This window comes from Zea mays, chromosome 5, assembly GCF_902167145.1.
Source record: "Zea mays cultivar B73 chromosome 5, Zm-B73-REFERENCE-NAM-5.0, whole genome shotgun sequence".
Lineage (NCBI taxonomy): Eukaryota > Viridiplantae > Streptophyta > Magnoliopsida > Poales > Poaceae > Zea > Zea mays.
In genome coordinates this window covers 140,167,347-140,189,670 of record NC_050100.1, presented here as the reverse complement: position 1 = coordinate 140,189,670, position 22,324 = coordinate 140,167,347, and the positions used below count along the sequence as shown (strand labels likewise).

At 52.8% G+C, this 22,324-nt stretch overlaps 1 protein-coding gene and 1 pseudogene across 1 annotated transcript; both read left to right on the top strand.

The window, feature by feature from the left end:
- The first annotated feature begins 566 nt into the window (after positions 1-566).
- On the top strand, positions 567-16,746 carry LOC103626952 (chloroplast processing peptidase). The gene is made up of 6 exons (XM_008647319.4): positions 567-1,223; positions 2,371-2,439; positions 2,524-2,592; positions 15,235-15,321; positions 15,914-15,981; positions 16,092-16,746. Exons 1-6 carry the CDS (start codon positions 756-758, stop codon positions 16,243-16,245), a joined length of 915 nt encoding a protein of 304 aa, XP_008645541.1. The 5' UTR covers positions 567-755; the 3' UTR covers positions 16,246-16,746.
- Positions 16,747-17,112: 366 nt separating this feature from the next.
- LOC103628493 (expansin-A13-like) lies at positions 17,113-18,214 on the top strand (annotated as a pseudogene).
- Positions 18,215-22,324: the final 4,110 nt, after the last annotated feature.

Genomic DNA, 22,324 nt, shown 5'->3' with positions numbered 1-22,324 from the left:
AATAGTGAGGCTATTAGCTACTTTTAGTAAATTAGCTAATAATTACCTAGCAATTTATTAGCTAGCTAATTTTACTAGCAATTTTTTAGACAACTACTAGTACATTCAAATACCCCTATATTCATTATTATTTATTTGAACATACCGTTCATAAATATATAACACCGTTGGTTTTTTATAAAAACTTTAACCATCCGTATTATTCAAAAAATAATAAGTTATCATTTATTTTGTTATGATTTGTTTTATCACTTAAGGTAGTTTGTGCTTAACTTAAAACTTTACATTTTTAATAAATATTTTGAATAAGACGATTGATCAAATTTTTTGAAAAATTCAACGATATCATATATTTGTGAACGGAGGTAGTATATTTTAGAACAGGGTAAGGCGATGTTTAAAAGCATTAAAGCTAATAATTAACTGTTAAAATTAGCCGAAGTATTTAAACAATCTAGATAATAGTTCAACTATTAACTACTTTTAGCAAATTAATAAATAGTTAGCTAGTTATAGATTAGCTAATTAATTATACTAATAATTTACGTAGTGCATCCCTTGTTACCGAGAAACTAATTCAAGCGAGCAAATAACTCCCCGCGACGCTGCCACTAAGCTTATCCTACCTTCCAGTCTTCTCCCCTCCCTCCAGTTCATTCCCATTTCCCAACCCAAACCAGCGGCTGGCACGGACGCCGGCGAGCCGCGCGGCCCGGAGGACCACTGCCTCCTGCATATAGCCGGCTTCCGCGGCCATGTCATCCGTACACTTCTTTCCTGCCTCCTCCCAGACCCCGGTCCCCGCCTGCCTTCTCAAAACCTCTCCAAAGTCACCCCTCCCGTGCCCCCGCACCCTTGCCACCACCTCTCTCCAGAGTGTTGGCGGCAATTGCAATGCGTGGCACCGCCCGCACCTACGGCTGCAGCGGAGGGTCCGCACCCCTGCAGCACCGTCCGACGCGCCGCCTGTGGGCCCCGATGGCGGGAGCGGGGGCGGCGGCGCGGGGGGAGGGAGTGGAGGGGAGGATGAGGAGGAGGAGGGGGAGAAGAAGAAGGGACTGTTGCCCGAGTGGATGAACTTGACAACAGAGGACGCCAAGACGGTGCTGGCCGCGGTAGCTATCTCGCTCGCTTTCCGAACCTTCGTCGCCGAGCCGCGCTTCATCCCCTCGCTCTCCATGTTCCCCACCTTCGACGTCGGTGACCGCATCGTCGCCGAGAAGGTGTGTTTCCTCTCCATTCCCTCCATTTTCGGTTTTATTCAAAACATTTTAGTCATGTGCTGAGCTCAGATGACAATTTGGAACTCCGGTTGCTCGAATGCCTACGTATTTCGAATGAATTCTGTGCCTCTTTGACACATGTATGCTGTTATACATCATTAGTATTAATTCAATGGAAAGGCAATCAATAATATGTTGGTGCTATTTAATATATTTTTCCTTTTTGAATATGTGCTAGTTTCTATTTGGATTGCTGCTATTTGCTTGAGTTACCATTTTCATGGGCTCGTTTTTGTTGGGAGTTGATCCTATAAGGCAAGATCTAAGTTTCCAGTTTCACTTTTCTACAGCATATGTGGTCTCAATTTATTTATTCAAGGACGTAAACTTTGTTGTCCACATTTCTAGAAGCTCTTGGTGCGTAGCAACACTTTATTCTTAAATATGATGTTGTAAGTAACTTGGTTCTATGTGAAGCTGCACGTATTGACTACTCTACATAGGAGCAATCTTCAGTCAATATACTCAAAATCTCATGTTAGCAGTTTTGTACTCCCTCTGTCCCAAATTAAAATTCATTTTAGGTAATTAATGGATTCATGCGCTACTCGATGTATGTGTTTTATATATGTGTCTAGATTCATCATTATCTATTTGAATATAGACATAAAAATCAAGAGCTAAAACGGATACTATTTTGGGACGGGGGAGTAGTTCAGGAGTCATTCAATTTGGGATGCAACTCAAGAATTCAGTTCAAAGACTTTCTTCATATTATATATATTTTTTGAACTTGGCTATATTTTGTACATGATTCTTATGCCAAAGTACATGATGATTATCATGAACTGTATTTTGTGGGTGTCAAGTGGTAACTGGTACCTAATGGCTAATGCACTTCGAAGCTAATATTACTTGGTTTTATCTAACTTTATCTTTTTATTAGTTAGTTTGTACACCAGTTCACTTTAGTCTTTCATATTTTCTAAGTTGGATAATTTGCTTAGACCATTTGAATTTGCATGATGACACTATGGCCCACTATTATTCTGGATTGGTTTGTCTTTGCTGAAAGATGAAATATGATGTTTGCTAGGTTAGAAAAGTTTTCTTTCATTACATAATTGACCATGTTCATATTTCTCAGGTTACTTACTACTTTAGGAAGCCATGTGTTAATGATATAATAATTTTCAAAAGCCCTCCAGTGCTGCAGGTACTTGAAGGTACACATATGTGCATGGTTTCTTGTTGATATATGTTGTTTGTTGACTTGGAATCTTTGCATATTCCTTTTCAGGAGGTTGGGTATACTGATAATGATGTTTTCATTAAAAGAGTAGTTGCCAGGGAGGGAGATGTTGTTGAGGTTTGTTTCGATATCAGAAACTATTCTTTTATGTGTGCCGCTATATCCCTTGAGTGTTAAGACTCGGTCATTTCCTTTGTGTTCCTAAATTCCTCTTATGTGCGTTATTCCCTTTAAGACAAACAATTAATTGTGTACAATTGATAGGTTAAGATGTGAAGGGTAGGCTTGGTGCAGTGGTGAGAGTTGTCTCACTGAGTCACCAGGTTGCTTGTTCAAAGTAGCCTCTTTACATTTGTGAGGGGAAGGTTTGCCTCGGTTTATCCCTTCTCAGACCTTAGTCATGTGGGAGCCTTAGGCACTAGGTCTGCCCTTGATAGGTTAGGATATGCCAACTAGCAATGAATTATTAATATTAATGTCATTTGTTTTTGTGGTTTGTGTATTGCTTTTATTTTTCACCGGTTATATTTGTTGGCCTAAGGCCTTAAACCAAACAGGAGATATTCTCAAATGTCATGTTGGAAGGAACTGCGGACCAATGTTATCAAGTTGTCTGACTAATCATGATTAGTCACGATTAGTTCGGCTGATCGGTGTTATGGTGATCAGCTATGCACCACAATTAGTCATGATTAATCGTGATTAGTTGGGTTGATCAGTGCCATGGTGATTAGGATCATTAGATGATTTGATAACATTGCTGAGGATTTGTCGGGGACCATAATTAGGGGTACCCCCAAGACTCCTAATCTCAGCTGGTAACCCCCATCAGCACAAAGCTGCAAAGGCCTGATGGGCGCGATTAAGGTCAAGGCTCAGTCCACTCAAGGGACACGATCTCGCCTCGCTCGAACCCAGCCTCGGGCAAAGGCAGCCGACCCCAGAGGATTCACGTCTCGCCCGAGGACCCCCTCAAGCAACGGACACACCTTCGGCTCGCCCGAGGCCCAGTCTTCGCAGAGAAGCAACCTTGGCCAGATCGCCACGCCAACCGACCGAATCCCAGGAGCATTTAATGCAAGGGTCGCCTGACACCTTATCCTGACGCGCGCTCTTCAGTCGACAGAGCCGAAGTGACTGCAGTCACTTCGTCGCTCCACTGACCGGCCTAACAAGAAAACAGCGCCGCCTGCGTCGCTCCGACTGCTGTGCCACTCGACAGAGTGAGGCTGACAGCAGCTAAGTCCAACCTCGGGCGCCATAGGAAGCTCCGCCTCGCCCGACCCCAGGGCTCGGACACAGCCTCGGCTCCGGAAGACGACGAACTCCGCCTCGCCCGACCCCAGGGCTTGGACACAGCCTCGGCTCCGGAAGACGACGAACTCCGCCTCGCCCGACCCTAGGGCTCGGACTCAGCCTCGGCTCCGGACGACAACGAACTCCGCCTCGCCCGACCCCAGGGCTCGGACTCAGCCTCGGCTCCGGAAGACGATGGACTCCGCCTCGCCCGACCCGGGGCTCGGACTCGACCTCGACCTCGGAAGACAGACTCGACCTCGACCTCGGAGGAGCCTCCGCCTCGCCCGACCTAGGGCTCGGACCGACCACGTCACAGGGGGGGGCCATCATTACCCTACCCCTAGCTAGCTCAGGCTACGGGGAACAAGACCGACGTCCCATCTGGCTCGCCCCGGTAAACAAATAATGATGGCGCCCCGCGTGCTCCATGACGACGGCGGCTCTCAGCCCCTTACGGAAGCAAGGAGACGTCAGCAAGGATTCGACAGCCCCGACAGCTGTCCTTCCGCAGGGCTCCAGCTCTCCTCCGACGGCCACGACATTACATGAACAGGGTGCCAAAACCTCTTCGACTGCCACGACGACATGTACTTAGGGCTCTAGCTCCTCTCTGCTAGACACGTTAGCACACTGCTACACCCCCCCATTGTACACCTGGATCCTCTCCTTACGCCTATAAAAGGAAGGTCCAGGGCTCTCGTACGAGAGGGTTGGCCGCGCGGGAGAACGGGCCGGCGCATAAGGCTCTCCCACGCGAACACTTGTAACCCCCTACTGCAAGCGCACCCGACCTGGACGCAGGGCAACACGAAGGCCGCGGGTTTCCCCCTTTGCCTGTTTTCTTCCCCCCTTCGTGCTCCGCCTCGCGCCGACCCATCTGGGCTGGGGCACGCGGCGACAATTCACTCGTCGGTCCAGGGACCCCCCGGGGTCGAAACGCCGACAGGATTAGTCACGATTAGATGTTTGAATATATGAGATTTGAGTAAAATACATTTCCGGTCCTTAAACTTGTCGCCCTGTGTCATCCCGGTCCACAAACTTTTGAAGTGTGTCAGTCCGGTCCTTAATCGTTGTTCGGGTCTTAGTTAGGTCCAAACGGGTCGTAGTTGAAGTTGGAATGGGAAACCCTAACCCTAACTCAGGGTTGGGAGTTGTATTAATAGACTCAGGTTGTTGGGCCTAGCCCATTACAGGGGTATAACTGTAATTGCAAGCGGCTAACCCCAAAACCCTAAATGGGTACTCTAACACCCCTCGTAGTCTCAACTCTATGTTGAGACTGGATCGAAAATTGGTGAATACACTCGACGGTAGCCCCTTGGTGAAGATGTCGGCGAACTGCAGCGTGGTGGGGACGCCGAGAACCCGAACGTCACCGGCGATACGCTCGCGGATGAAGTGCAGGTCGATCCACACGTGCTTCGTGCGCTGATGTTGCACGGGATTGGTGGAGAGGTAGACCGCGCTGACGTTGTCATAGTAGACAAGGGTGGCGCGCTGAAGGGGGCTGTGGAGTTCTTGGAGAAGCTGACGCAGCCAAGAGGTCTCTACCATGCCATTGCCACAGTGCGGTACTCGGCCTCTGCGCTGGAGTGGGAGAAGACGGGCTGCCGCTTAGCGGCCCAGAAGACGAGGTTGGCGCCTAGTAACACGACGTAACCAGAAGTGGACTGGCGCGTGTCGGGACAGTCACCTAGTCAGCGTCGGTGTAGACCACGAGTTCCGACGTCGAGGAGGGTCGAGGAAGAAGGCCGTAGTCGAGGGAGCCATGGAAGTAGGGTAGGATCTGCTTGAAAGCGGTGAGATTGGGCTCCCTCGGGGTGTGCATGTGCAGGCACACTTGCTGGACGGCGTAGGCGAGGTCGGGCCTGGAGAAGGTCAGGTACTAGAGGGCACCGGTCAGGCTCTAGTAGGACGTCGCGTCGGCGACTCGGGGCTCGTCGTCCTCAGAGAGCTTCACCTGAGTGTCGACAGACGTGGAGCAGGGCTTGCAGTCGGTCATGCCAGCCTGCTCTAGGATGTTGATGGCGTACTAGCGCTGGTAGAGGAATAGACCCTGAGGCCAGCGCTCGGCGGTGATGCCGAGGAAGTGATGAAGAGGCCCCAGGTCATTCATCGCGAACTCCCGCTGAAGGGCGCTGATCGTGCGCTGTAGAAGGTCGACAGTGGATGCCGTGAGCACAATGTCGTCGATGTAGAGCAGGAGGTAGACAGTGTCATCGCCACGCCGGTAGATGAATAGGGACGTGTACAACTTGGCCTCGACGAAGCCGATGGAGTCCAAGTCGAAGGCGAAGCGACTGTACCAAGCCCGTGACGCCTGCTTGAGTCCGTATAGAGAGCGGTTTAGCTGGTAGACCAGATTCAGACGAGCGGAGTCGACGAAGCCGGTGGGCTGGCTCCAGTAGACTGTCACCGTCAGAGTGCCATGGAGGAAGGCATTCTTGACACTGAGTTGATGAATCGCCCAGTTTCGGGAGAGGGCGAGGGTGAGAACGGCCTGAACGGTGGCGAACTTGACGACAGGGCTGAAGATCTCATCGTTGTCGACTCCGAGGCTCTGGGTGAAGCCTCGAAGGACCCAATGGGCCTTGTAGCGGTCGAGGGAGCCACCCGAGGTCAGCTTGTGGCAAAAAATCCACTTGTTGGTGACCACGTTGGTGCTTGGTGGCGCTCGCGGCGATGGTAGACGAGGGTGGGGTCGGCGAAGCGAGCCTCACTCGTTGATGGGGCCGGTTCGGCGGGGGCCGAGTGAGTGGCCTGCCCGCGATGGTGGTAGACGAGGGCGGGGTGGCGAAGCGGGCCGCTCATCGACGGGGCCGCGCGTGGCGCTTGCGGGGTCGACGGGGCCACGCGTGGTGCGGGTAGAGGCGTGAGCAGAGGCGTCGGAGCCGCGCGTGGTGTCTAGGTCGCACGTGGTGTGGGTAGAGGCGCGATCAGTGGTGTCTGAGCCTGGGGAAAAGCATGCAGGAGCGACCGAGGTGGGGGGGGGGACCGGATCGGACTCAAGAAGGGAGTCGAGATAGGTGGGTGGGGAGGAGCCAGCAAGGGGAAACAAATCTTCATTGAAAACAACGTGACAAGATATGATTATGCTGTGGGTGACGAGGTCAAGAAAACGATACCCCTTGTGGTCAGGGGAGTAACCGAGGAAGAGGCAGCGAGTGGAGCGAGAAGATAGCTTATGGGGAGCAGTAGCGAAAGTGTTGGGATAGCAGACACAACCGAACACGCGAAGGTGGTCGTAGGAGGGGTTGTGCAATACAAGGCGAAGTGGGGAGTGGGGTGGCTCACCGCCTTCGAGGGGAGGCGGTTGAGATGTGTGGCGGTGTTCAGGGCTTCTGCCCAGTAGCTCGCAGGGAGACGTCTGAAAAAGGAAGCTGCCGATCATGTTGGTGGTGGTGCGAATGATGCGTTTGGCCCGACCGTTCTGGGGAGAGTTGTAGGGGCACGAGAGATGCAACTGGACGCCGTGGGTGAGGAAGGAGCGAGAGGCGTTGTTGTCGAACTCGCGACCATTATCACACTGGAGGGCACGGACCGGGTGACAAAGTTGGGTGGAGACCCAAGCGAAGAAGTGGGTGACTGGTGAACGTGTCGGACTTCAGTCGAAGTGGGAAGTCCAAAAAAATGAGAGAAGTCGTCCATAATGACAAGGTAGTATTTGTACCAGAGAGGCTGAGGACAGGAGAAGTCTAGAGATCACAATGGACAAGATCAAAGGCCTTAGCAGCCCTGGACGTGGAAGTGGAAAAAGTAAGACGAGAGTGACGACCGAGCTGACAAGCATGACAGAGGCGCTCAGAGGAGCTCTGTGTATAGTAGATATCTGAGCAGCTAGAAAGCTGGGACATCACATTAGGTACAGGGTGCCCGAGACGACGATGCCAAACGACGGAGGTGGTGGTAGTAGCAAGAGCATGGGGGGAAGCTACGCTGGTGGGGGAAGTGGAGGGCAAGTGAATAGAGTAGAGGGTGTCGAAGTTTTTACATCGAGCAAGCACGACACGTGTGGGAAGGTGGCGTATGGTGAGCCCCAGGGATCAAACTCCATAGAACAATGGTTGTCACTAGTGAAGCAACGATCCGAGAGAAGGGGATGAGTCAGACCGGGAGCAACAAGGATGCCATTAAGGTAGAATTGTCCCGGAAGAACCGATGCACCTATTGAGGTGACCGGAAGGGTGGAACCGTTGCTCAGAACGATATAGGGAGGATGTGAGGGGTGTTGTGGATGGGAGTGGAATAATGAGCTAGTGGTGGGGATGGTGTGGAAGGAGGATTCGGAGTCGACCACCCAATCAGTGGGAGAGGGTGTGGGAGATAGATATCCCCCACGTCCTTATGAGCACAAAAACGCAGTCATGACTCACTCGAGGCTAACTTCGGACGGGAGACACAGTTCCGACTCGTCCGAGGCCAACCTCGGACGAGAGATGTAGTTCCGGCTCGCCCGAGGTTGGCCTCGGATGGGAGACGCAGTTCCGGCTTGCTCGAGGCCAACCTCAGGCGGGAGCACAGAAACGCTCCATGGGCTGCTTGATGGGCCTCCCGATGGTTTGCCTAGCAAGGCATGCTCTCAGGCCGCAACAAGGCTGGATGAGCTCGACCCGGGGAGAAGAAGACCGAGACAGTCGAGTTATGCGCAGAAGAGGTGCTAATGCCTCGCCTAGGGAGATTGCGCATAGCCGATGAGCTAGATACTCGGAGATAACTCAGATGAAGGGCGACCGAACTTCGGATAAGCAGGAATGCATGCCGCGTTAAAAGATAGATTCAGATAGAGTTAGATAGTCATCAAGACTTGTAAAGGGATAACCCTCTGGTCATCTATATAAGGCCGAGGGGTACCCCTACGAAGGCATCTCATCTCGTCACATCCTATCACCATCTCATAGCTCATTAGCCCTCTCATAGCAACTACTCTACCACTAGATAGACAAGAGAATTCACCCTCCACCGCCCATAGCTCGTCTGTAACCCGTGTACACCAGTAATACTCAAATACTCAGCCTCGACAGGACGTAGGGTGTTACGCATTCCCGTGGCCCAAACCTGTATAAACCCTTGTGTGATCCGACGTGCATCCGCACGTACCATTGAGTCGCAATCAACGACGCCGTCCTGCTCAAAAGCATCATGTGGGGAACGCCGTGGTGTGTAGTCGGGTCATAAACACCGACAGAGGGAGAGGGTGGTGAAGTCGCGGGGTGCAAGAAAAGAGCCAGGGGAGGTTCTCTGACAAAGTCACGAGTAGAGGAGGGAGACAACAAGGTCTCGATCACCAGGGAGGCAATCACAACTCTGGGGAAGACAAGCGGTCCAGGCACGTGGCGTCCCGCATGTGGGTGAAGCTTGACGCAGTCTCGAAGGACAGGGCTCATGGCGCGATAAAAGGCTACGAAGATGCCTCGGACAAGCTGGCCTTCATGGAGAAGGACGCCGCACAGGTACGAGACCTGGGACGGGAGCAGCGGCGGAAGTAGGAGTCCCCTGAGGCGAAGACAGAGGGGCGGAGGATGGTGGAACCCCGTAGAGGGATGCCGACGGAGACCCCGTACAAGTACTTTAACAGTTGACATATGGACCCCACATGTTAGCTTATGTATCTCTTTTCCCTCACCGGACATGTGGAAAGGAGAGAGAAAAGAGATACACAGGCTGACATGTGGGATTTGTATGTCAACTACTACCCGTTTGGACCTAACTGAGACCCGAACAACGATTAAGGACCGGGCTGACACACTTTAAAAGTTTGTGGACCGGGATGACACAGAACGACAAGTTTAAGGACCGGAAATGTATTTTAATCTATGAGATTTGATCCTGAAAAGGGAAAAAAGGGATTTCCAAAATATGCATGAGAACAACTTTGTAATTTTATCACCCTTGTATTGTTCCCTATGGTTGCTATGTCCAATCTGCTGCTTCTTAGTACTTCTGTACCTGTGTCATGATGAAAGTCCTGTATTACACCAAGTTCAACAAGAGATGACTTTATCCCAAACCCATGGTCACTTGGCTAGCTGTTGGAACTATATTAGGGTGTGGGTACATTTACTCTCTTGCCCCTCTGTAATGGGCCAGGCCCAACTCATGACTATTAATACACAGCCCCACCCTATCCTAGGGTAAGGGTTTTCCCTCCAATATGGTATCAGACTTTCCTGCATCCTCCCTGGCCGCCGCCCTCCCCTAGCCCGCCGGCTGCTCTCCCTACCAGCCGCCGGTGCCCTTCCAACCGCGCCTCCCCTGCCCTCTGCTCCCTATCGGCGCCCGCGGCCAGCCTTCGACGACGCTCTGCAGAGGGCCTCGTCCGTCCCGGCGCCTCCAGCCCGCTCGCCCCGCCCGCCGCGGCCGCCGCGTCGGCCGCCCGCACCTGGGGCTTGGCCGCCGCCGTTCTGGCGGTTTCCCTCGTCGCCGACGCGCGCCCGTGCGGCCACGCGCAGTGCTCCGTCCACAGGCCGAACTCGGACCCCACCCCGACGCCGCTCACCAGTCGTCACCGTCCTCCGCGTCCGCCACCTCGGACGCGCGCGCGCGGCCACCTCGACCGATTGAAGCAGCAGGCTCGTGCGGCCGCCGTCTGGCCACTGCGCCCCACGGTCACATCTCCTGCTCCGCCCCCGTTTCTCTGCCGGCGCGGCCGTCTGTAGAGCCCGCCTCATCTCCGTCGAGAAAGCTCCCCGCCCCAGGTGGCCCTGCACGCGCCACGTCCCGTCCTGCCGCCGGTCCCTGCCCCGGCCGCCGGATCTTCGTCGTCCACCGTCGGCTGCCGTCTGGCCCCTCTCCCGCTGCGCTGGGCCCCGGCGCCGTGCCGCAAGTGGGACGGCCTCGCCGGAGCAGCCTGCTCCCCCTGCGCGCTCTCCTGCCGTGCCGCAGTGGGTTGGCCTGGCCGGAGCAGCAGTCATGGCCGTGCAGCCCGCTGCTCCCGTGGCTCCCGACTACCACGGTCGTGCTTTTGCCCTGGCCGTCGGCGCCACTTCCTTCCTGTCTCCGCCCGTTTCCGTCGGGATGGCCGTGCACGTCCTTCTCAACGACGGCCAGCTTGTCCGGGGCACCTTCGTGAACTTCGATCCCACCATGAGCCTACTCCACCCCCAGGCCGGCCGTCACGTGCCCGGTCCCCTTGTCTTCCCCCGTGCAGTTATCGCCTCCCTGGCCATTGAGCCCTCGTTACCTCCCTCCCCTCCTAGTAACCACGTCACAGCTCCTCCTCTGGCTCTCTCCACGCACCCTACAGCCTCCCCACTGTCTCCCTCTCCCACCGATTGGGTGGTCGACTCTGGGGCCTCTTTCCACACCACTCCCACAACTAGTTCATTATTCCACTCCCATCCACCACACCCCTCACATCCTTCCTCCATCGTCGTAGGCAACGGTTCCACTCTTCCGGTCACCTCAGTAGGTGCATCAGTTCTTCCTGGACCATTCTGCCTTAACGACGTCCTTGTTGCTCCCGGTCTGACTCATCCCCTCCTCTCGGTTCGTCGCTTCACTAGCGACAACCAGTGCTCTATGGAGTTCGACCCCTGGGGCCTCACCATACGCCACCTTCCCACACATGCTGTGCTCGCTCGCTGTGACAGCTTCGGCCCCCTCTATTCTCTTCACTTGCCCTCCACTCCCCACACCAGAGTAGCCTCATCTCCTGCACTTACTACTACCACCACATCACATGCTCTTGCTACTGCCACCACCTCCTCCGCCATTTGGCACCGTCGCCTCGGGCACCCTGGACCTGACGTCATGTCCCAGCTTTCCGGCCACTCCGACATATCATATACTCGGGGCTCTTCTGAGCGCCTCTGTCATGCCTGTCAGCTTGGCCGTCACTCCCGTCTTCCTTTTTCCACTTCCACGTCTAGGGCTGTCCAGGCCTTTGATCTTGTCCACTGTGATCTCTGGACGTCTCCTGTCCTTAGCCTCTCCGGCTACAAATACTACCTGGTCATTCTGGATGACTACTCCCATTTCCTTTGGACTTTCCCCCTTCGGCTGAAGTCCGACACGTTTACCACCCTCACTCACTTCTTCGCCTGGGTATCCACCCAGTTCCGGCGCCCGATCCGTGCCCTGCAGTGCGACAATGGCCGCGAGTTCGACAACAACGCCTCCCGTTCTTTCTTCCTCACTCACGGCGTTCAGTTGCGTCTCTCGTGTCCCTACACCTCTGCTCAGAACGGCCGGGCCGAGCGCATGATTCGCACCACCACCAACATGATCCGCTGCCTTCTCTTTCAGGCGTCTCTCCCTGCCACCTACTGGGCAGAGGCCCTTCATACTGCCACGCATCTCCTCAACCGTCTTCTCTCGAAGTCGGTGAGCCACCCTACACCTCACTTCGCCCTGTACGGCACAACCCCTTCCTACGACCACCTGCGCGTGTTCGGCTGTGCCTGCTACCCTAATATTTCCGCTACCGCCCCTAACAAGCTTTCTCCTCGCTCCACTCGCTGCCTCTTCCTCGGCTACTCCCCTGACCACAAGGGGTATCGGTGCCTGGACCTCACCTCCCACCGCATCATCATCTCTCGTCACGTCGTCTTCGACGAAGATGTGTTTCCCCTTGCAGGCTCCACCCCACCCACCGATCTTGACTCCCTCCTCGAGTCCGACCCGGTTCCCCCCCACCCCCCGCGCCCTGTCTTGCGCCGTTACCTGCTCCTCGTGCAGCCACGACGCCTTGCGCGGCCCCGTCAACCCTGCCTGCGCCACGCGCGGCCCCGTCGACCCCGCCTGCTCCCCGCGCGGCCTCGTCGACACGGCCTGCGCCACGCGCGGCCACGTCGATTATGCCTGTGCCACGCGCGGCCTCGTCGACCCCGCCTGCACCACGCCCACGCACGACCCCGTCGACCACGCCTGCGCCACGCGCGCCCCCATCGATCCTGCCTGCGCCACGCGCGGCCCCGTCGACCCCGGCTCGCTTCGCGAACCCCACGCTCGTCTACCACCGCCGCAGACACGCCACTACCTCGGCGCCCCCCGACTCGGGCCCGTCGACGAGCGCGACCCGCTTCGCCGACCCCGCCGTCGTCTATCACCGCCGCGAGCCGGCCACACCCGCCGCTCTCGACGTTCCAGCGGTCCACTCTGAGTCGTCCGTATACCACCCAGTCGCCATCCACCGCGACCCTGGACACGTCCACCCGATGGTGACTCGGCGCGCCGCTGGCGTTCTTCGCCCCGTCGACCGGCTGATCCTGGTAGCCGATACGTCCAACACTCCACCCGACGCTTCCCCGGTGCCCTCCTCCGTTCGCACTGCCCTCGTCGACCCACATTGGCGTCGTGCTATAGAGGAGGAGTACGCGGCCCTCTTGGCCAACCACACCTGGGACCTGGTGCCGTGTCCACCAGGCACCAACGTGGTCACCGGCAAGTGGCTATTTCGCCACAAGCTGACCTCGGATGGCTCCCTCGACCGCTACAAGGCCCGTTGGGTCCTTCGGGGCTTCACACAGCGCCCCGGGGTGGACTACGACGAGACCTTTAGCCCCGTCGTCAAGTTCGCCACTGTTCGCGCCGTCCTCTCCCTCGCCCTCTCTCGTGACTGGGCGATCCATCAGCTCGATGTCAAGAATGCCTTCCTCCATGGCACTCTGATGGAGACTGTCTACTGCAGCCAGCCCACCGGCTTCGTCGACGCTGACCGTCCGGATTTGGTCTGCCGACTAAACCGGTCCCTGTACGACCTCAAGCAGGCGCCACGGGCATGGTACAGTCGCTTCGCCTCCTACCTGGCCTCCATCGGCTTCATTGAGGCCAAGTCGGACACGTCCCTGTTCATCTACCGGCGCGGCGACGACACCGTCTACCTCCTGCTCTACGTCGACGACATTGTGCTCACGACGTCCATCGCCGACCTTCTACACCGCACGATCGTCGCCCTTCAGCGGGAGTTCGCGATGAAGGACCTGGGGCCCCTACACCACTTCCTCGGCATCACTGCCGAGCGCCGGTCTCAGGGTCTCTTCCTCCACCAGCGCCAGTATGCCATCGACATCCTGGAGCGAGCTGGCATGTCTGACTGCAAGACCTGCTCCACGCCTGTCGACACTCAGGCGAAGCTCTCTAAGGACGACGGGCCTCCGGTCGCCGACGCGACGTCCTACCGGAGCCTGACCGGCGCGCTGCAGTACCTCACCTTCTCCAGGCCCGACATCGCATACGCCGTCCAACAGGTGTGCCTGCACATGCACACTCCGCGTGAGCCCCATCTCACCGCGCTCAAGCGGATTCTGCGCTACCTCCGCGGCTCCCTCGACTACGGCCTCCTTCTCTGACCATCCCCGACGTCGGAGCTCGTGGTCTACACCGACGCTGACTGGGCTGGCTGTCCCGACACGCGCCGGTCCACCTCCGGTTACGCTGTGTTCCTGGGCGCCAACCTCGTCTCTTGGGCCGCCAAGCGTCAGCCCGTCGTCTCTCGTTCCAGCGCTGAGGCCGAGTACCGTGCCGTGGCCAACGGCGTGGCAGAGGCCTCCTGGCTGCGCCAGCTCCTCCACGAGCTCCACAGTCCCCTCCAGCGCGCCACCCTCGTCTACTGCGACAACGTCAGCGCGGTCTACCTCTCCACCAACCCCGTGCAGCATCAGCGCACGAAGCATGTGGAGATCGACTTGCACTTCGTCCGCGAGCGTGTCGCTACCGGTGACGTTCGGGTTCTCAGCGTCCCCACCTCGCTGCAGTTCGCCGACATCTTCACCAAGGGGTTACCGTCGAGTGTATTTTTAGACTTTCGCTCCAGTCTCAACATCTGTACAGGATAGAGTTGTGACTGCGGGGGGGGGGTATTGGAACTATATTAGGGTGTGGGTACATTTACTCTCTTGCCCCTCTGTAATGGGCCAGACCCAACTCATGACTATTAATACACAGCCCCACCCTATCCTAGGGTAAGGGTTTTCCCTCCAATACTAGCCATCACTTTGTGGGTGTTGAAGCCTTTGTCGGTTTCATATCCATTCATACAAGCCACAAGGCCAGTGACTGTTGTGTGGATTTCAAATCTAAGGTTTTATTCTCCAAGTTGGTGTCAACAGTTATTGTCTGCTGCTTTCCATATATTTATGTTTGCCACATCTGATTGTTTTCTGTTTCATGCTATAACTATCAAGGACTCACAAAGTGATTTAGTCTTAGTTACTTATGATAGTGGAAGTGATAATAAGAAAAACATACTATAAGTTCATTCAAATTGTATAACTCATGGTTAATCCTACTTTTGATGTGAGTTTATGTTCAAGAAATTGCCATACATATTAAAGGCCTGTTTGGTTCACACTGCATAACTTGCCACACTTTGCCTAACTTTTCTGCCTAAGGTTAGTTCTTCAATTCGAACGCCTAACCTTAGGCAAAGTGTGGCGCAGTTAGCCACGAACCAAACAGGCCCTAAGTACTTGTGTTGCGGCACAATTTTCTTATGCTTTGTTGCATGGTGCGTTGCAGGTTCATGAAGGAAAACTCGTTGTGAATGGTGAGGGTAGAAATGAAGAATTCATTCTTGAGCCACCTTCTTATGACATGAATCCTGTGGTATGATTTGTCTGAGCTGCTCATGGGTAACATGTGAAATTCCTGTATACATGACTTTTATATGTTTATGTTTTTCTCTGATATTTATATACATGACTTTTATATGTTTATGTTTTTCTCTGATATTTATGTATGTAGTATGAATGATTCTCTATCTCGCGACACTTTGTATGACCAACAAATGGAAGATACAATGATTATGTTTAGTTAGACAACGGACTCCCACTCCCAGAAGTCGCAGGCTCGCAGCAGTGGCTGCATCGTTGTTTGGTAGATGAATTTATAGGTTCTGCAACCTGCTTTTAATCCATTTCATGAAAAAATGCATTTTGAGTGGCTCAGTACCATGCTATGCCAAATTATGGATAAGAGTAAACTGATATATTCTGAATCATATTAACCAACGAAAATAGAGTTGCATCTTTCTTGAGAGCACCCACCCAATTGAATGCATATGCAGCAACATGCACAGATAAAATGTTTTATAAATATGGTTTCTTCTGCTCGGTAGAATGTATTTTTCAAATCCTTGTAAAAAAAGAATGTTAATTTTCATGTTTTGTCTTTTGTTTTCTTAACCATCTTGATGCAGCAAGTACCAGAAAACTCTGTTTTTGTGATGGGAGATAACCGAAACAACAGCTACGATTCACATGTGTGGTAATGCATCAGTTCCATTGAATTTTTTGGGTTTTTTTTTCTTCTGTTGCCACTTTTGTCATTTCAGAGTTTGAATTTAATTGACCGGCACCATTGCATAATCTTTGCAGGGGCCCTCTTCCAGCAAAAAACATATTGGGGAGATCAATTTTTCGGTATTGGCCTCCTGGTCGAATAGGGGGTACTACCAAGGGTTGCTTCAGCCCTGAATTAAGCCCTGGAGCAAAGCCAGAATCACTTACTGATGTCAAATCGACAAAGTAGGAGATTGAGAAGTTAGTTTTGGTGGTGCCTGATGTGCAGGGGAAGCTTCGGTTATTCTTCGTGGTAGAATGTCACAGAGGAATCCTGTGTTGTGTGGCAGGTAGTTCTATTAGAACCCAGAGAGCGGAAGACAATTTGATTCTCATTGAGTCATTGGGATTGGGATTGGATTGGCCAGAAGGCACAGAAACCATTTTGTCTCAGGGTTTCTTGTCCTTTTGCCTTGCTGTATACGTACGTATTAGGGAAACTTGATACCATGATGGCTGACCTAGTTAAGCTGCAAAAAAGTATGGTTCCACTGTTGAAATCTAGAGTCTGGAACATGATGAAATCCGCGTACAGCATGACGCGCAAGTACATCCTGTAAATGGAGAACGTGTCTATTCAATGTGCCGTTGAACAACGCAGAGAAACTACCCGGATTACTTACGCTACCGCAGAAAAAGATGGATTATGTTAGATTGCAATTGCAGGCGTACAATTCAGCCTTTTTTTAAACATTTGGTTGTTTTTTTCGGGTGTCTTCGTTAAGTGTTTGGAATAGATCTGTGAGTTTGTTAAGGCACCGTCCTTGCGCATGCGGCATGCATCAGCACGCCTCGCCTTATACCCCCACTGGCCCTTGTTCCCGGCGAAACGTCGTCGCGAATTGATCTGAAGCCACTCCTCTTCTAGTCTTCATCTTCATCCTGCACTATACGTACCCGCAAGCCACGCGAGCGAGCGAGCGCATGTGCTGCTCCATGGACTGGACGCACGCTAACTTTTTTCCCATCTTCAGGTCGCACTGCACATGCGCACACTGGCCCTCGTTTGCGATATATAGCACCAATCACTGTTCGTCGTATCACTAAGGATAGAAATATGGCTGTAGCTGTTTACGCCCTCGCCCTCGCGCTCGCGCTGGCCATGGCCGCCGCGGTCGACGCGCAGCAGACCGAGTGGCTCAGGGCGCATGCCACGTTCTACGGCGGCGCGGACGCCTCCGGCACCATGGGTAAGAAGCCGCAGCATACATGCGAGCTGACGACGAACGATACACCATATATGATATATCATAAACTAACTCTGTCGTCGCATCGTCGTATGCATGCGGCACGAACGATCGAGCAGGGGGCGCGTGCGGGTACGGCAACCTGTTCGCGCAGGGCTACGGCACGCGCACGACGGCGCTGAGCACGGCGCTCTTCGACGGCGGCGCCTCCTGCGGGCAGTGCTACAAGCTGGTGTGCGACCGGCCGCAAGACGGACGCGACGTGGTGCCGGCCGGGCGTGTCCGTCACGGTCACCGCCACCAACTTCTGCCCGCCTAACTGGAAGCTGCCCGACGGCGGGTGGTGCAACGCGGCGCGCCCGCACTTCGACATGGCGCAGCCGGCTTGGGAGAAGATCGGCGTCTACAGCGGCGGCATCATCCCCGTCATCTACAGGAGGGTCCCCTGCGCCAGGAAGGGCGGGGTGCGCTTCACCGTCGGCGGCCACGACTACTTCAACCTGGTGCTGGTCACCAACGTCGCGGGGCCCGGCTCCATCAGGGCCATGGACGTCAAGGGCTCGCAGCAGCCGCCGGCGGACGACGACCACTGGATGCACATGGCGCGCAACTGGGGCGCCAACTGGCACTCCCTCGCCTACCTCACCGTCCAGAGGCTGTCCTTCAGGGTCACGGTCACCGACGGCCAGACCATCGTCTTCGCCGACGTCGTGCCGCCCAAGTGGAGGTTCGGCCAGTCCTTCGCCAGCAACCTGCAGTTCAAGCTGTGACTCTGATCTCAGCTGCAGACCTAATTAATTTCTACCTTGCACCAGCTGTATATGCATATGTGATGTATATGAAGAGATCTGCTGATTTCATAAGTACCGACAAATTAGTAACTATACTCCGATTTTTTTTTGTTTGATTATCTGACTCAATGCTCATTGTATTTATTTTTGCTGGTAATTTAAAAGTTCTTCTTACTGGTTACTGCTGAGCAAAATTAATTATTATTGTTCGAAAAATGACGACTTGTTGCAAAGAGAAGTCAATGGACCTCAACATTTACACAAGCTCAGGCTCTACTAGATCATCATATCAACTCGCCAGCGTGACCAGGCTTGAATAGCAAGCACAGTATTGACTTTGACTCTCGTTCGTATGTATGTACACTGTGCGAAGCAATACGTGGTGTTGTGCTTCTCAAGAGTCAAAAGGCAGCTTTACGTACGCACGTAGCACAACTAAACGTCGGAAGCAATGTGCCGTGAACACGACCGTACGATTGGCACTGCAGAGGATCTTCGACGGCAAAAGTTATTTTCGGGGTCGAATCCTGGCCGCCAAAAATAAGATCTTATTTTTGGCGGTCGCGAACCTTAGCCATCGAAAATAATTTTAGCCGCTGAAAATAAACTTATTTTCGGTGACCGTGTGCAGGCCGCCAAAAATTAACGGATTTTAAACGCAAGATATCTTTTCTCTCTTTCCTTCTCCCTTCCTCCTCTCTCCTGACACGAGCGGTTGCAGAGACGCCGCCGTCGCCGCACACGCCCGATCACCACCGACGCCGAGCCCTCCTCCCGCCACCACTCTCGGCTCCCGCTCCCTCTACACAGTCCGATCCTGCGTCGAGCCCTCCTTCGACCGCCCACCGCTCCATCGAGAGGTTACTATTTTTGCGTATTTTATTCCATATTTTTGGCGACCGTTATTCATTTGCCGCCGAAATTAGTATATATTTATGATTATGCTTATGATTGTTTGATTTGTCGCTGAATTTTTTTGCATATTTTATTCTATATTTTCGGTGATGGGGTTTCTTAATGCGGCTAGCAGGATAATCCCTGGTGCATATTCTCTTTTCCAAGAGAGTTCTTCTAGCTAATAGCAGACAGGAGGCGTTGCTGAGACACGCCCGACCAGAGCTGTGTGGTAGAGAAGTATCGATATAAATGTTTATATAATTGCTCTTATTTGTCATTCACTTATATATAAATGTGTTCGTCTCTATTTCATGTCCGTAGGAAGAAGAGGAGGGGGAGGTGCAACGCCACGAGGAAGAGGTTGCAGCCAGAGATGCGGGGGATGCAGGGCCATGAGGAGGAGGTCGAGGGCATAGATGCTGGGGTGCAGGACCATGAGGAGATCCAGGCGGATGAAGAGATCATCAAGGCTCTTGCCTGTCGATGAAGGGGCACTCGGAAGGGCCACTTTGTCCTCCCTCGTCAGCGCCTGTACAATCAAAAGCTCGGGTACTGATCATTCCAGTTGGTGATACACTACAGCAGTCCAAAGCATCCCCGTCGGCTAACTTAATTCTCGTCGGCCTGCGCGCGGGCCGACGGGAATTAATTAATCCCCGTCAGCCAGAAGAAGGCCGACAACGATTAAATAACTCCCGTCGGCCAGTCAACGTAGCCGACGGAGATTAATTAATTTCCGTCGGCCCGCGCACAGGCCGACGACGATTAAACAACTCCCGTCGGCCGCGCCACCAGGCCGACGGGAGTTATTCGAAATAACCAACGCCGGGACCCTTTCTTCTACCTTTCTGTTTCTTCGCCGTCTGCCCCCGCGCCTACGTGCTGCCCGCGCCCCGTGTCGCCGTGCTGCCGTGCTGCCGCGCCGCCGCCCACGGCCGCGCCGTCGCCCACGCCGCCGGTCCCACGCCGCGCCCCGCGCCCACGGCCCCCGCCCCGCGCCCACGGCCGCCGCCCCCGCCCGGGCGCTCGACGACCGCCGCCGAACGTCGTCACCCGCCCAACGCCGTCACCCGTCGCCGTCCACGGTAGCCGCGGCTTCCCCACATCGACGTCGTCCATCAGTGTCGTCCACCGACGTCGTCCACCACCGTCGTCCGCGCAAAGCGAGCGAGGTATATTATATATATTGTAATGTTTTATTTTCGTCGGTTTTTTGTGGTCGACGGGAGTTAACTGTTATGTGATTAAATTATGTTTAAATTTGTTAATTAACAGTGTTAGTAGTCTTCATATTTTTAATTTTATGTTGCAAATATAAAATGTGTTGTTTAATGTTATTAGTTAATGAATTGGATGATTAATGTGATGTGTTATACAAATAGTAGTTATTTCAAATATTATTATTTAATGAATTTGATGTTATGCAAGTAGTAATCATGTTAATGTGATGAAGTTATATTATGTATATATATAGTTTAACTACTTATCTATAGATGTATGTGACGTTTAGAAACATGAATGTCTCACACACGCATTTCTTACTCATACACACAGCCGCAATAATGGGTGATAGACGTGATTGGATGTATGAAGGTTTCAAGAAGGGTGGGTGTCACACAAGTGAATGGTTTGCCAAGACGCAGATGTTTCTGGACCATGTAGCTGCTTTGTCACAAATAGATAATATTAGGTGTCCATACAATAAATGTAGAAATATGACGAGCCACACCAAGAGGCAGGTCACACTACACCTGTGCTCGCATGGTTTTGTGCCAGGCTATAAGGTCTGGTATCTCCACGGGGAGTCACGCCTTGAACGAGCAACAGAAATAGAAGTTGATGACGGTGAAGATGATGTTGATAGGATGGACCAGATGCTTGAGGATCTGCAGCCTGAACTGGCACCAGATCATCATGATTCACCTACACCGGAGGTTCAGAAGTTCTTTGACCTACTTAAAGCGTCAGAAGAGCCTCTGCACGGGCACACTAACGTGACCGTACTCGAATTCGTGACCCGGCTGATGTCAATCAAGTCCAAGTTTGCATTCTCAATTAATTGTTACAAGGAGCTTGTGGATTTGATTAGCGAGGTTCTTCCTACGGGTCACAAGATGCCCAAAGACATGTACCAGTCAAAGAAATTGCTTGAAGGTCTTGATATGGAGTATGAGAAGATTGATGTTTGCCAAGACAACTGTATGCTTTTTTGGAAGGAACATGGCAGAGAACAGAAATGCTTAAAATGTGGGAAGTCGAGGTACGTGGAGCTTGTAAATGAAGATGCGGAGAAGGTGGTGACAAAGGTTGCACATAACAGCTTCGGTACATGCCTCTCACTCCTAGAGTGAAACGTTTGTTTCTCTCGAGGAAGACCGCTATGCACATGAGGTGGCATAAAGATTGTACGGACAAACAAGATGGGTTAATGGTGCACCCGTCAGATGGTGATGCATGGAAGGCTCTTGACAAATTTGATCCAGATTTTGCCAGCGATGCAAGAAACGTTCGTATCAGCTTAGCAACTGATGGTTTCACGCCGTTCAATATGACCGCAGCGTCGTATTCATGTTGGCCTGTCATTGCCATACCGTACAACCTTCCACCTGCTCTTTGCATGAAATATGAGTTTATGTTCCTATGTCTTGTTATACCTGGGCCTGAGCATCCTAGCGTACGCCTCAATGTGATGCTTCAACCACTGATTGAAGAGTTAAAGAAGCTATGTCAAGGTGTGGAAGCCTATGACTGCTTCAAGAAGCAGAAATTCAATCTTCGTGTTGCATATCTGTTCTCGGTTCATGATTTTATGGCGTATGGTATTTTCTCTGGATGGAGCGTGCATGGTAGATTGACGTGTCCTTATTGTGCTAAAGATACAGATTGTTTTCGTCTTAGTGCTGGTGGTAAGATATGTTACTTTGATTGCCATAGATGTTTTCTACCCTTCAATCACCCCTTCAGAAGGCAGAGAAAGGAATTTAGGAAGGGCACCATTGTCACGAAGGGACCACCCAAGCGACGTAGTGGGATAGAAATTACAGAAGAGCATATGAAACTTGTCCTAGACGAGAGTGGGAAAAGGTGTCAAGGTTTTGGTGAGGACCATAACTGGACTCACATATGTGGCTTGTGGGAGCTTCCTTATGCTAAGTCATTGATTTTGATGCACAACATCGACGTCATGCATCAAGAGAGTAACTTTTGCCAAGCCCTCATAAATACATGCATGGATTTCCCTGATAAAATGAAAGACAATGACAAGGCACGCATGGACTTAGCAGTGATATGTGATCGTCCAACCCAAGTGCTTAGAGAAAACGGAGGCAAACCAAAAGCTGACTATTGTCTGAAATCTAAGCAACGGAAAGAAGTGATGAAGTGGATGAAGGAT

Coding starts and splice junctions, on each gene's coding strand:
- LOC103626952 (XM_008647319.4), top strand. CDS start 756: ATGTCATCCGTACACTTCTTTCCTGCCTCCTCCCAGACCCCGGTCCCC. Junction 2,440..2,523: donor AAAGCCCTCCAGTGCTGCAG/GTACTTGAAGGT, acceptor ATTCCTTTTCAG/GAGGTTGGGTATACTGATAA. Junction 15,982..16,091: donor AGCTACGATTCACATGTGTG/GTAATGCATCAG, acceptor TAATCTTTGCAG/GGGCCCTCTTCCAGCAAAAA.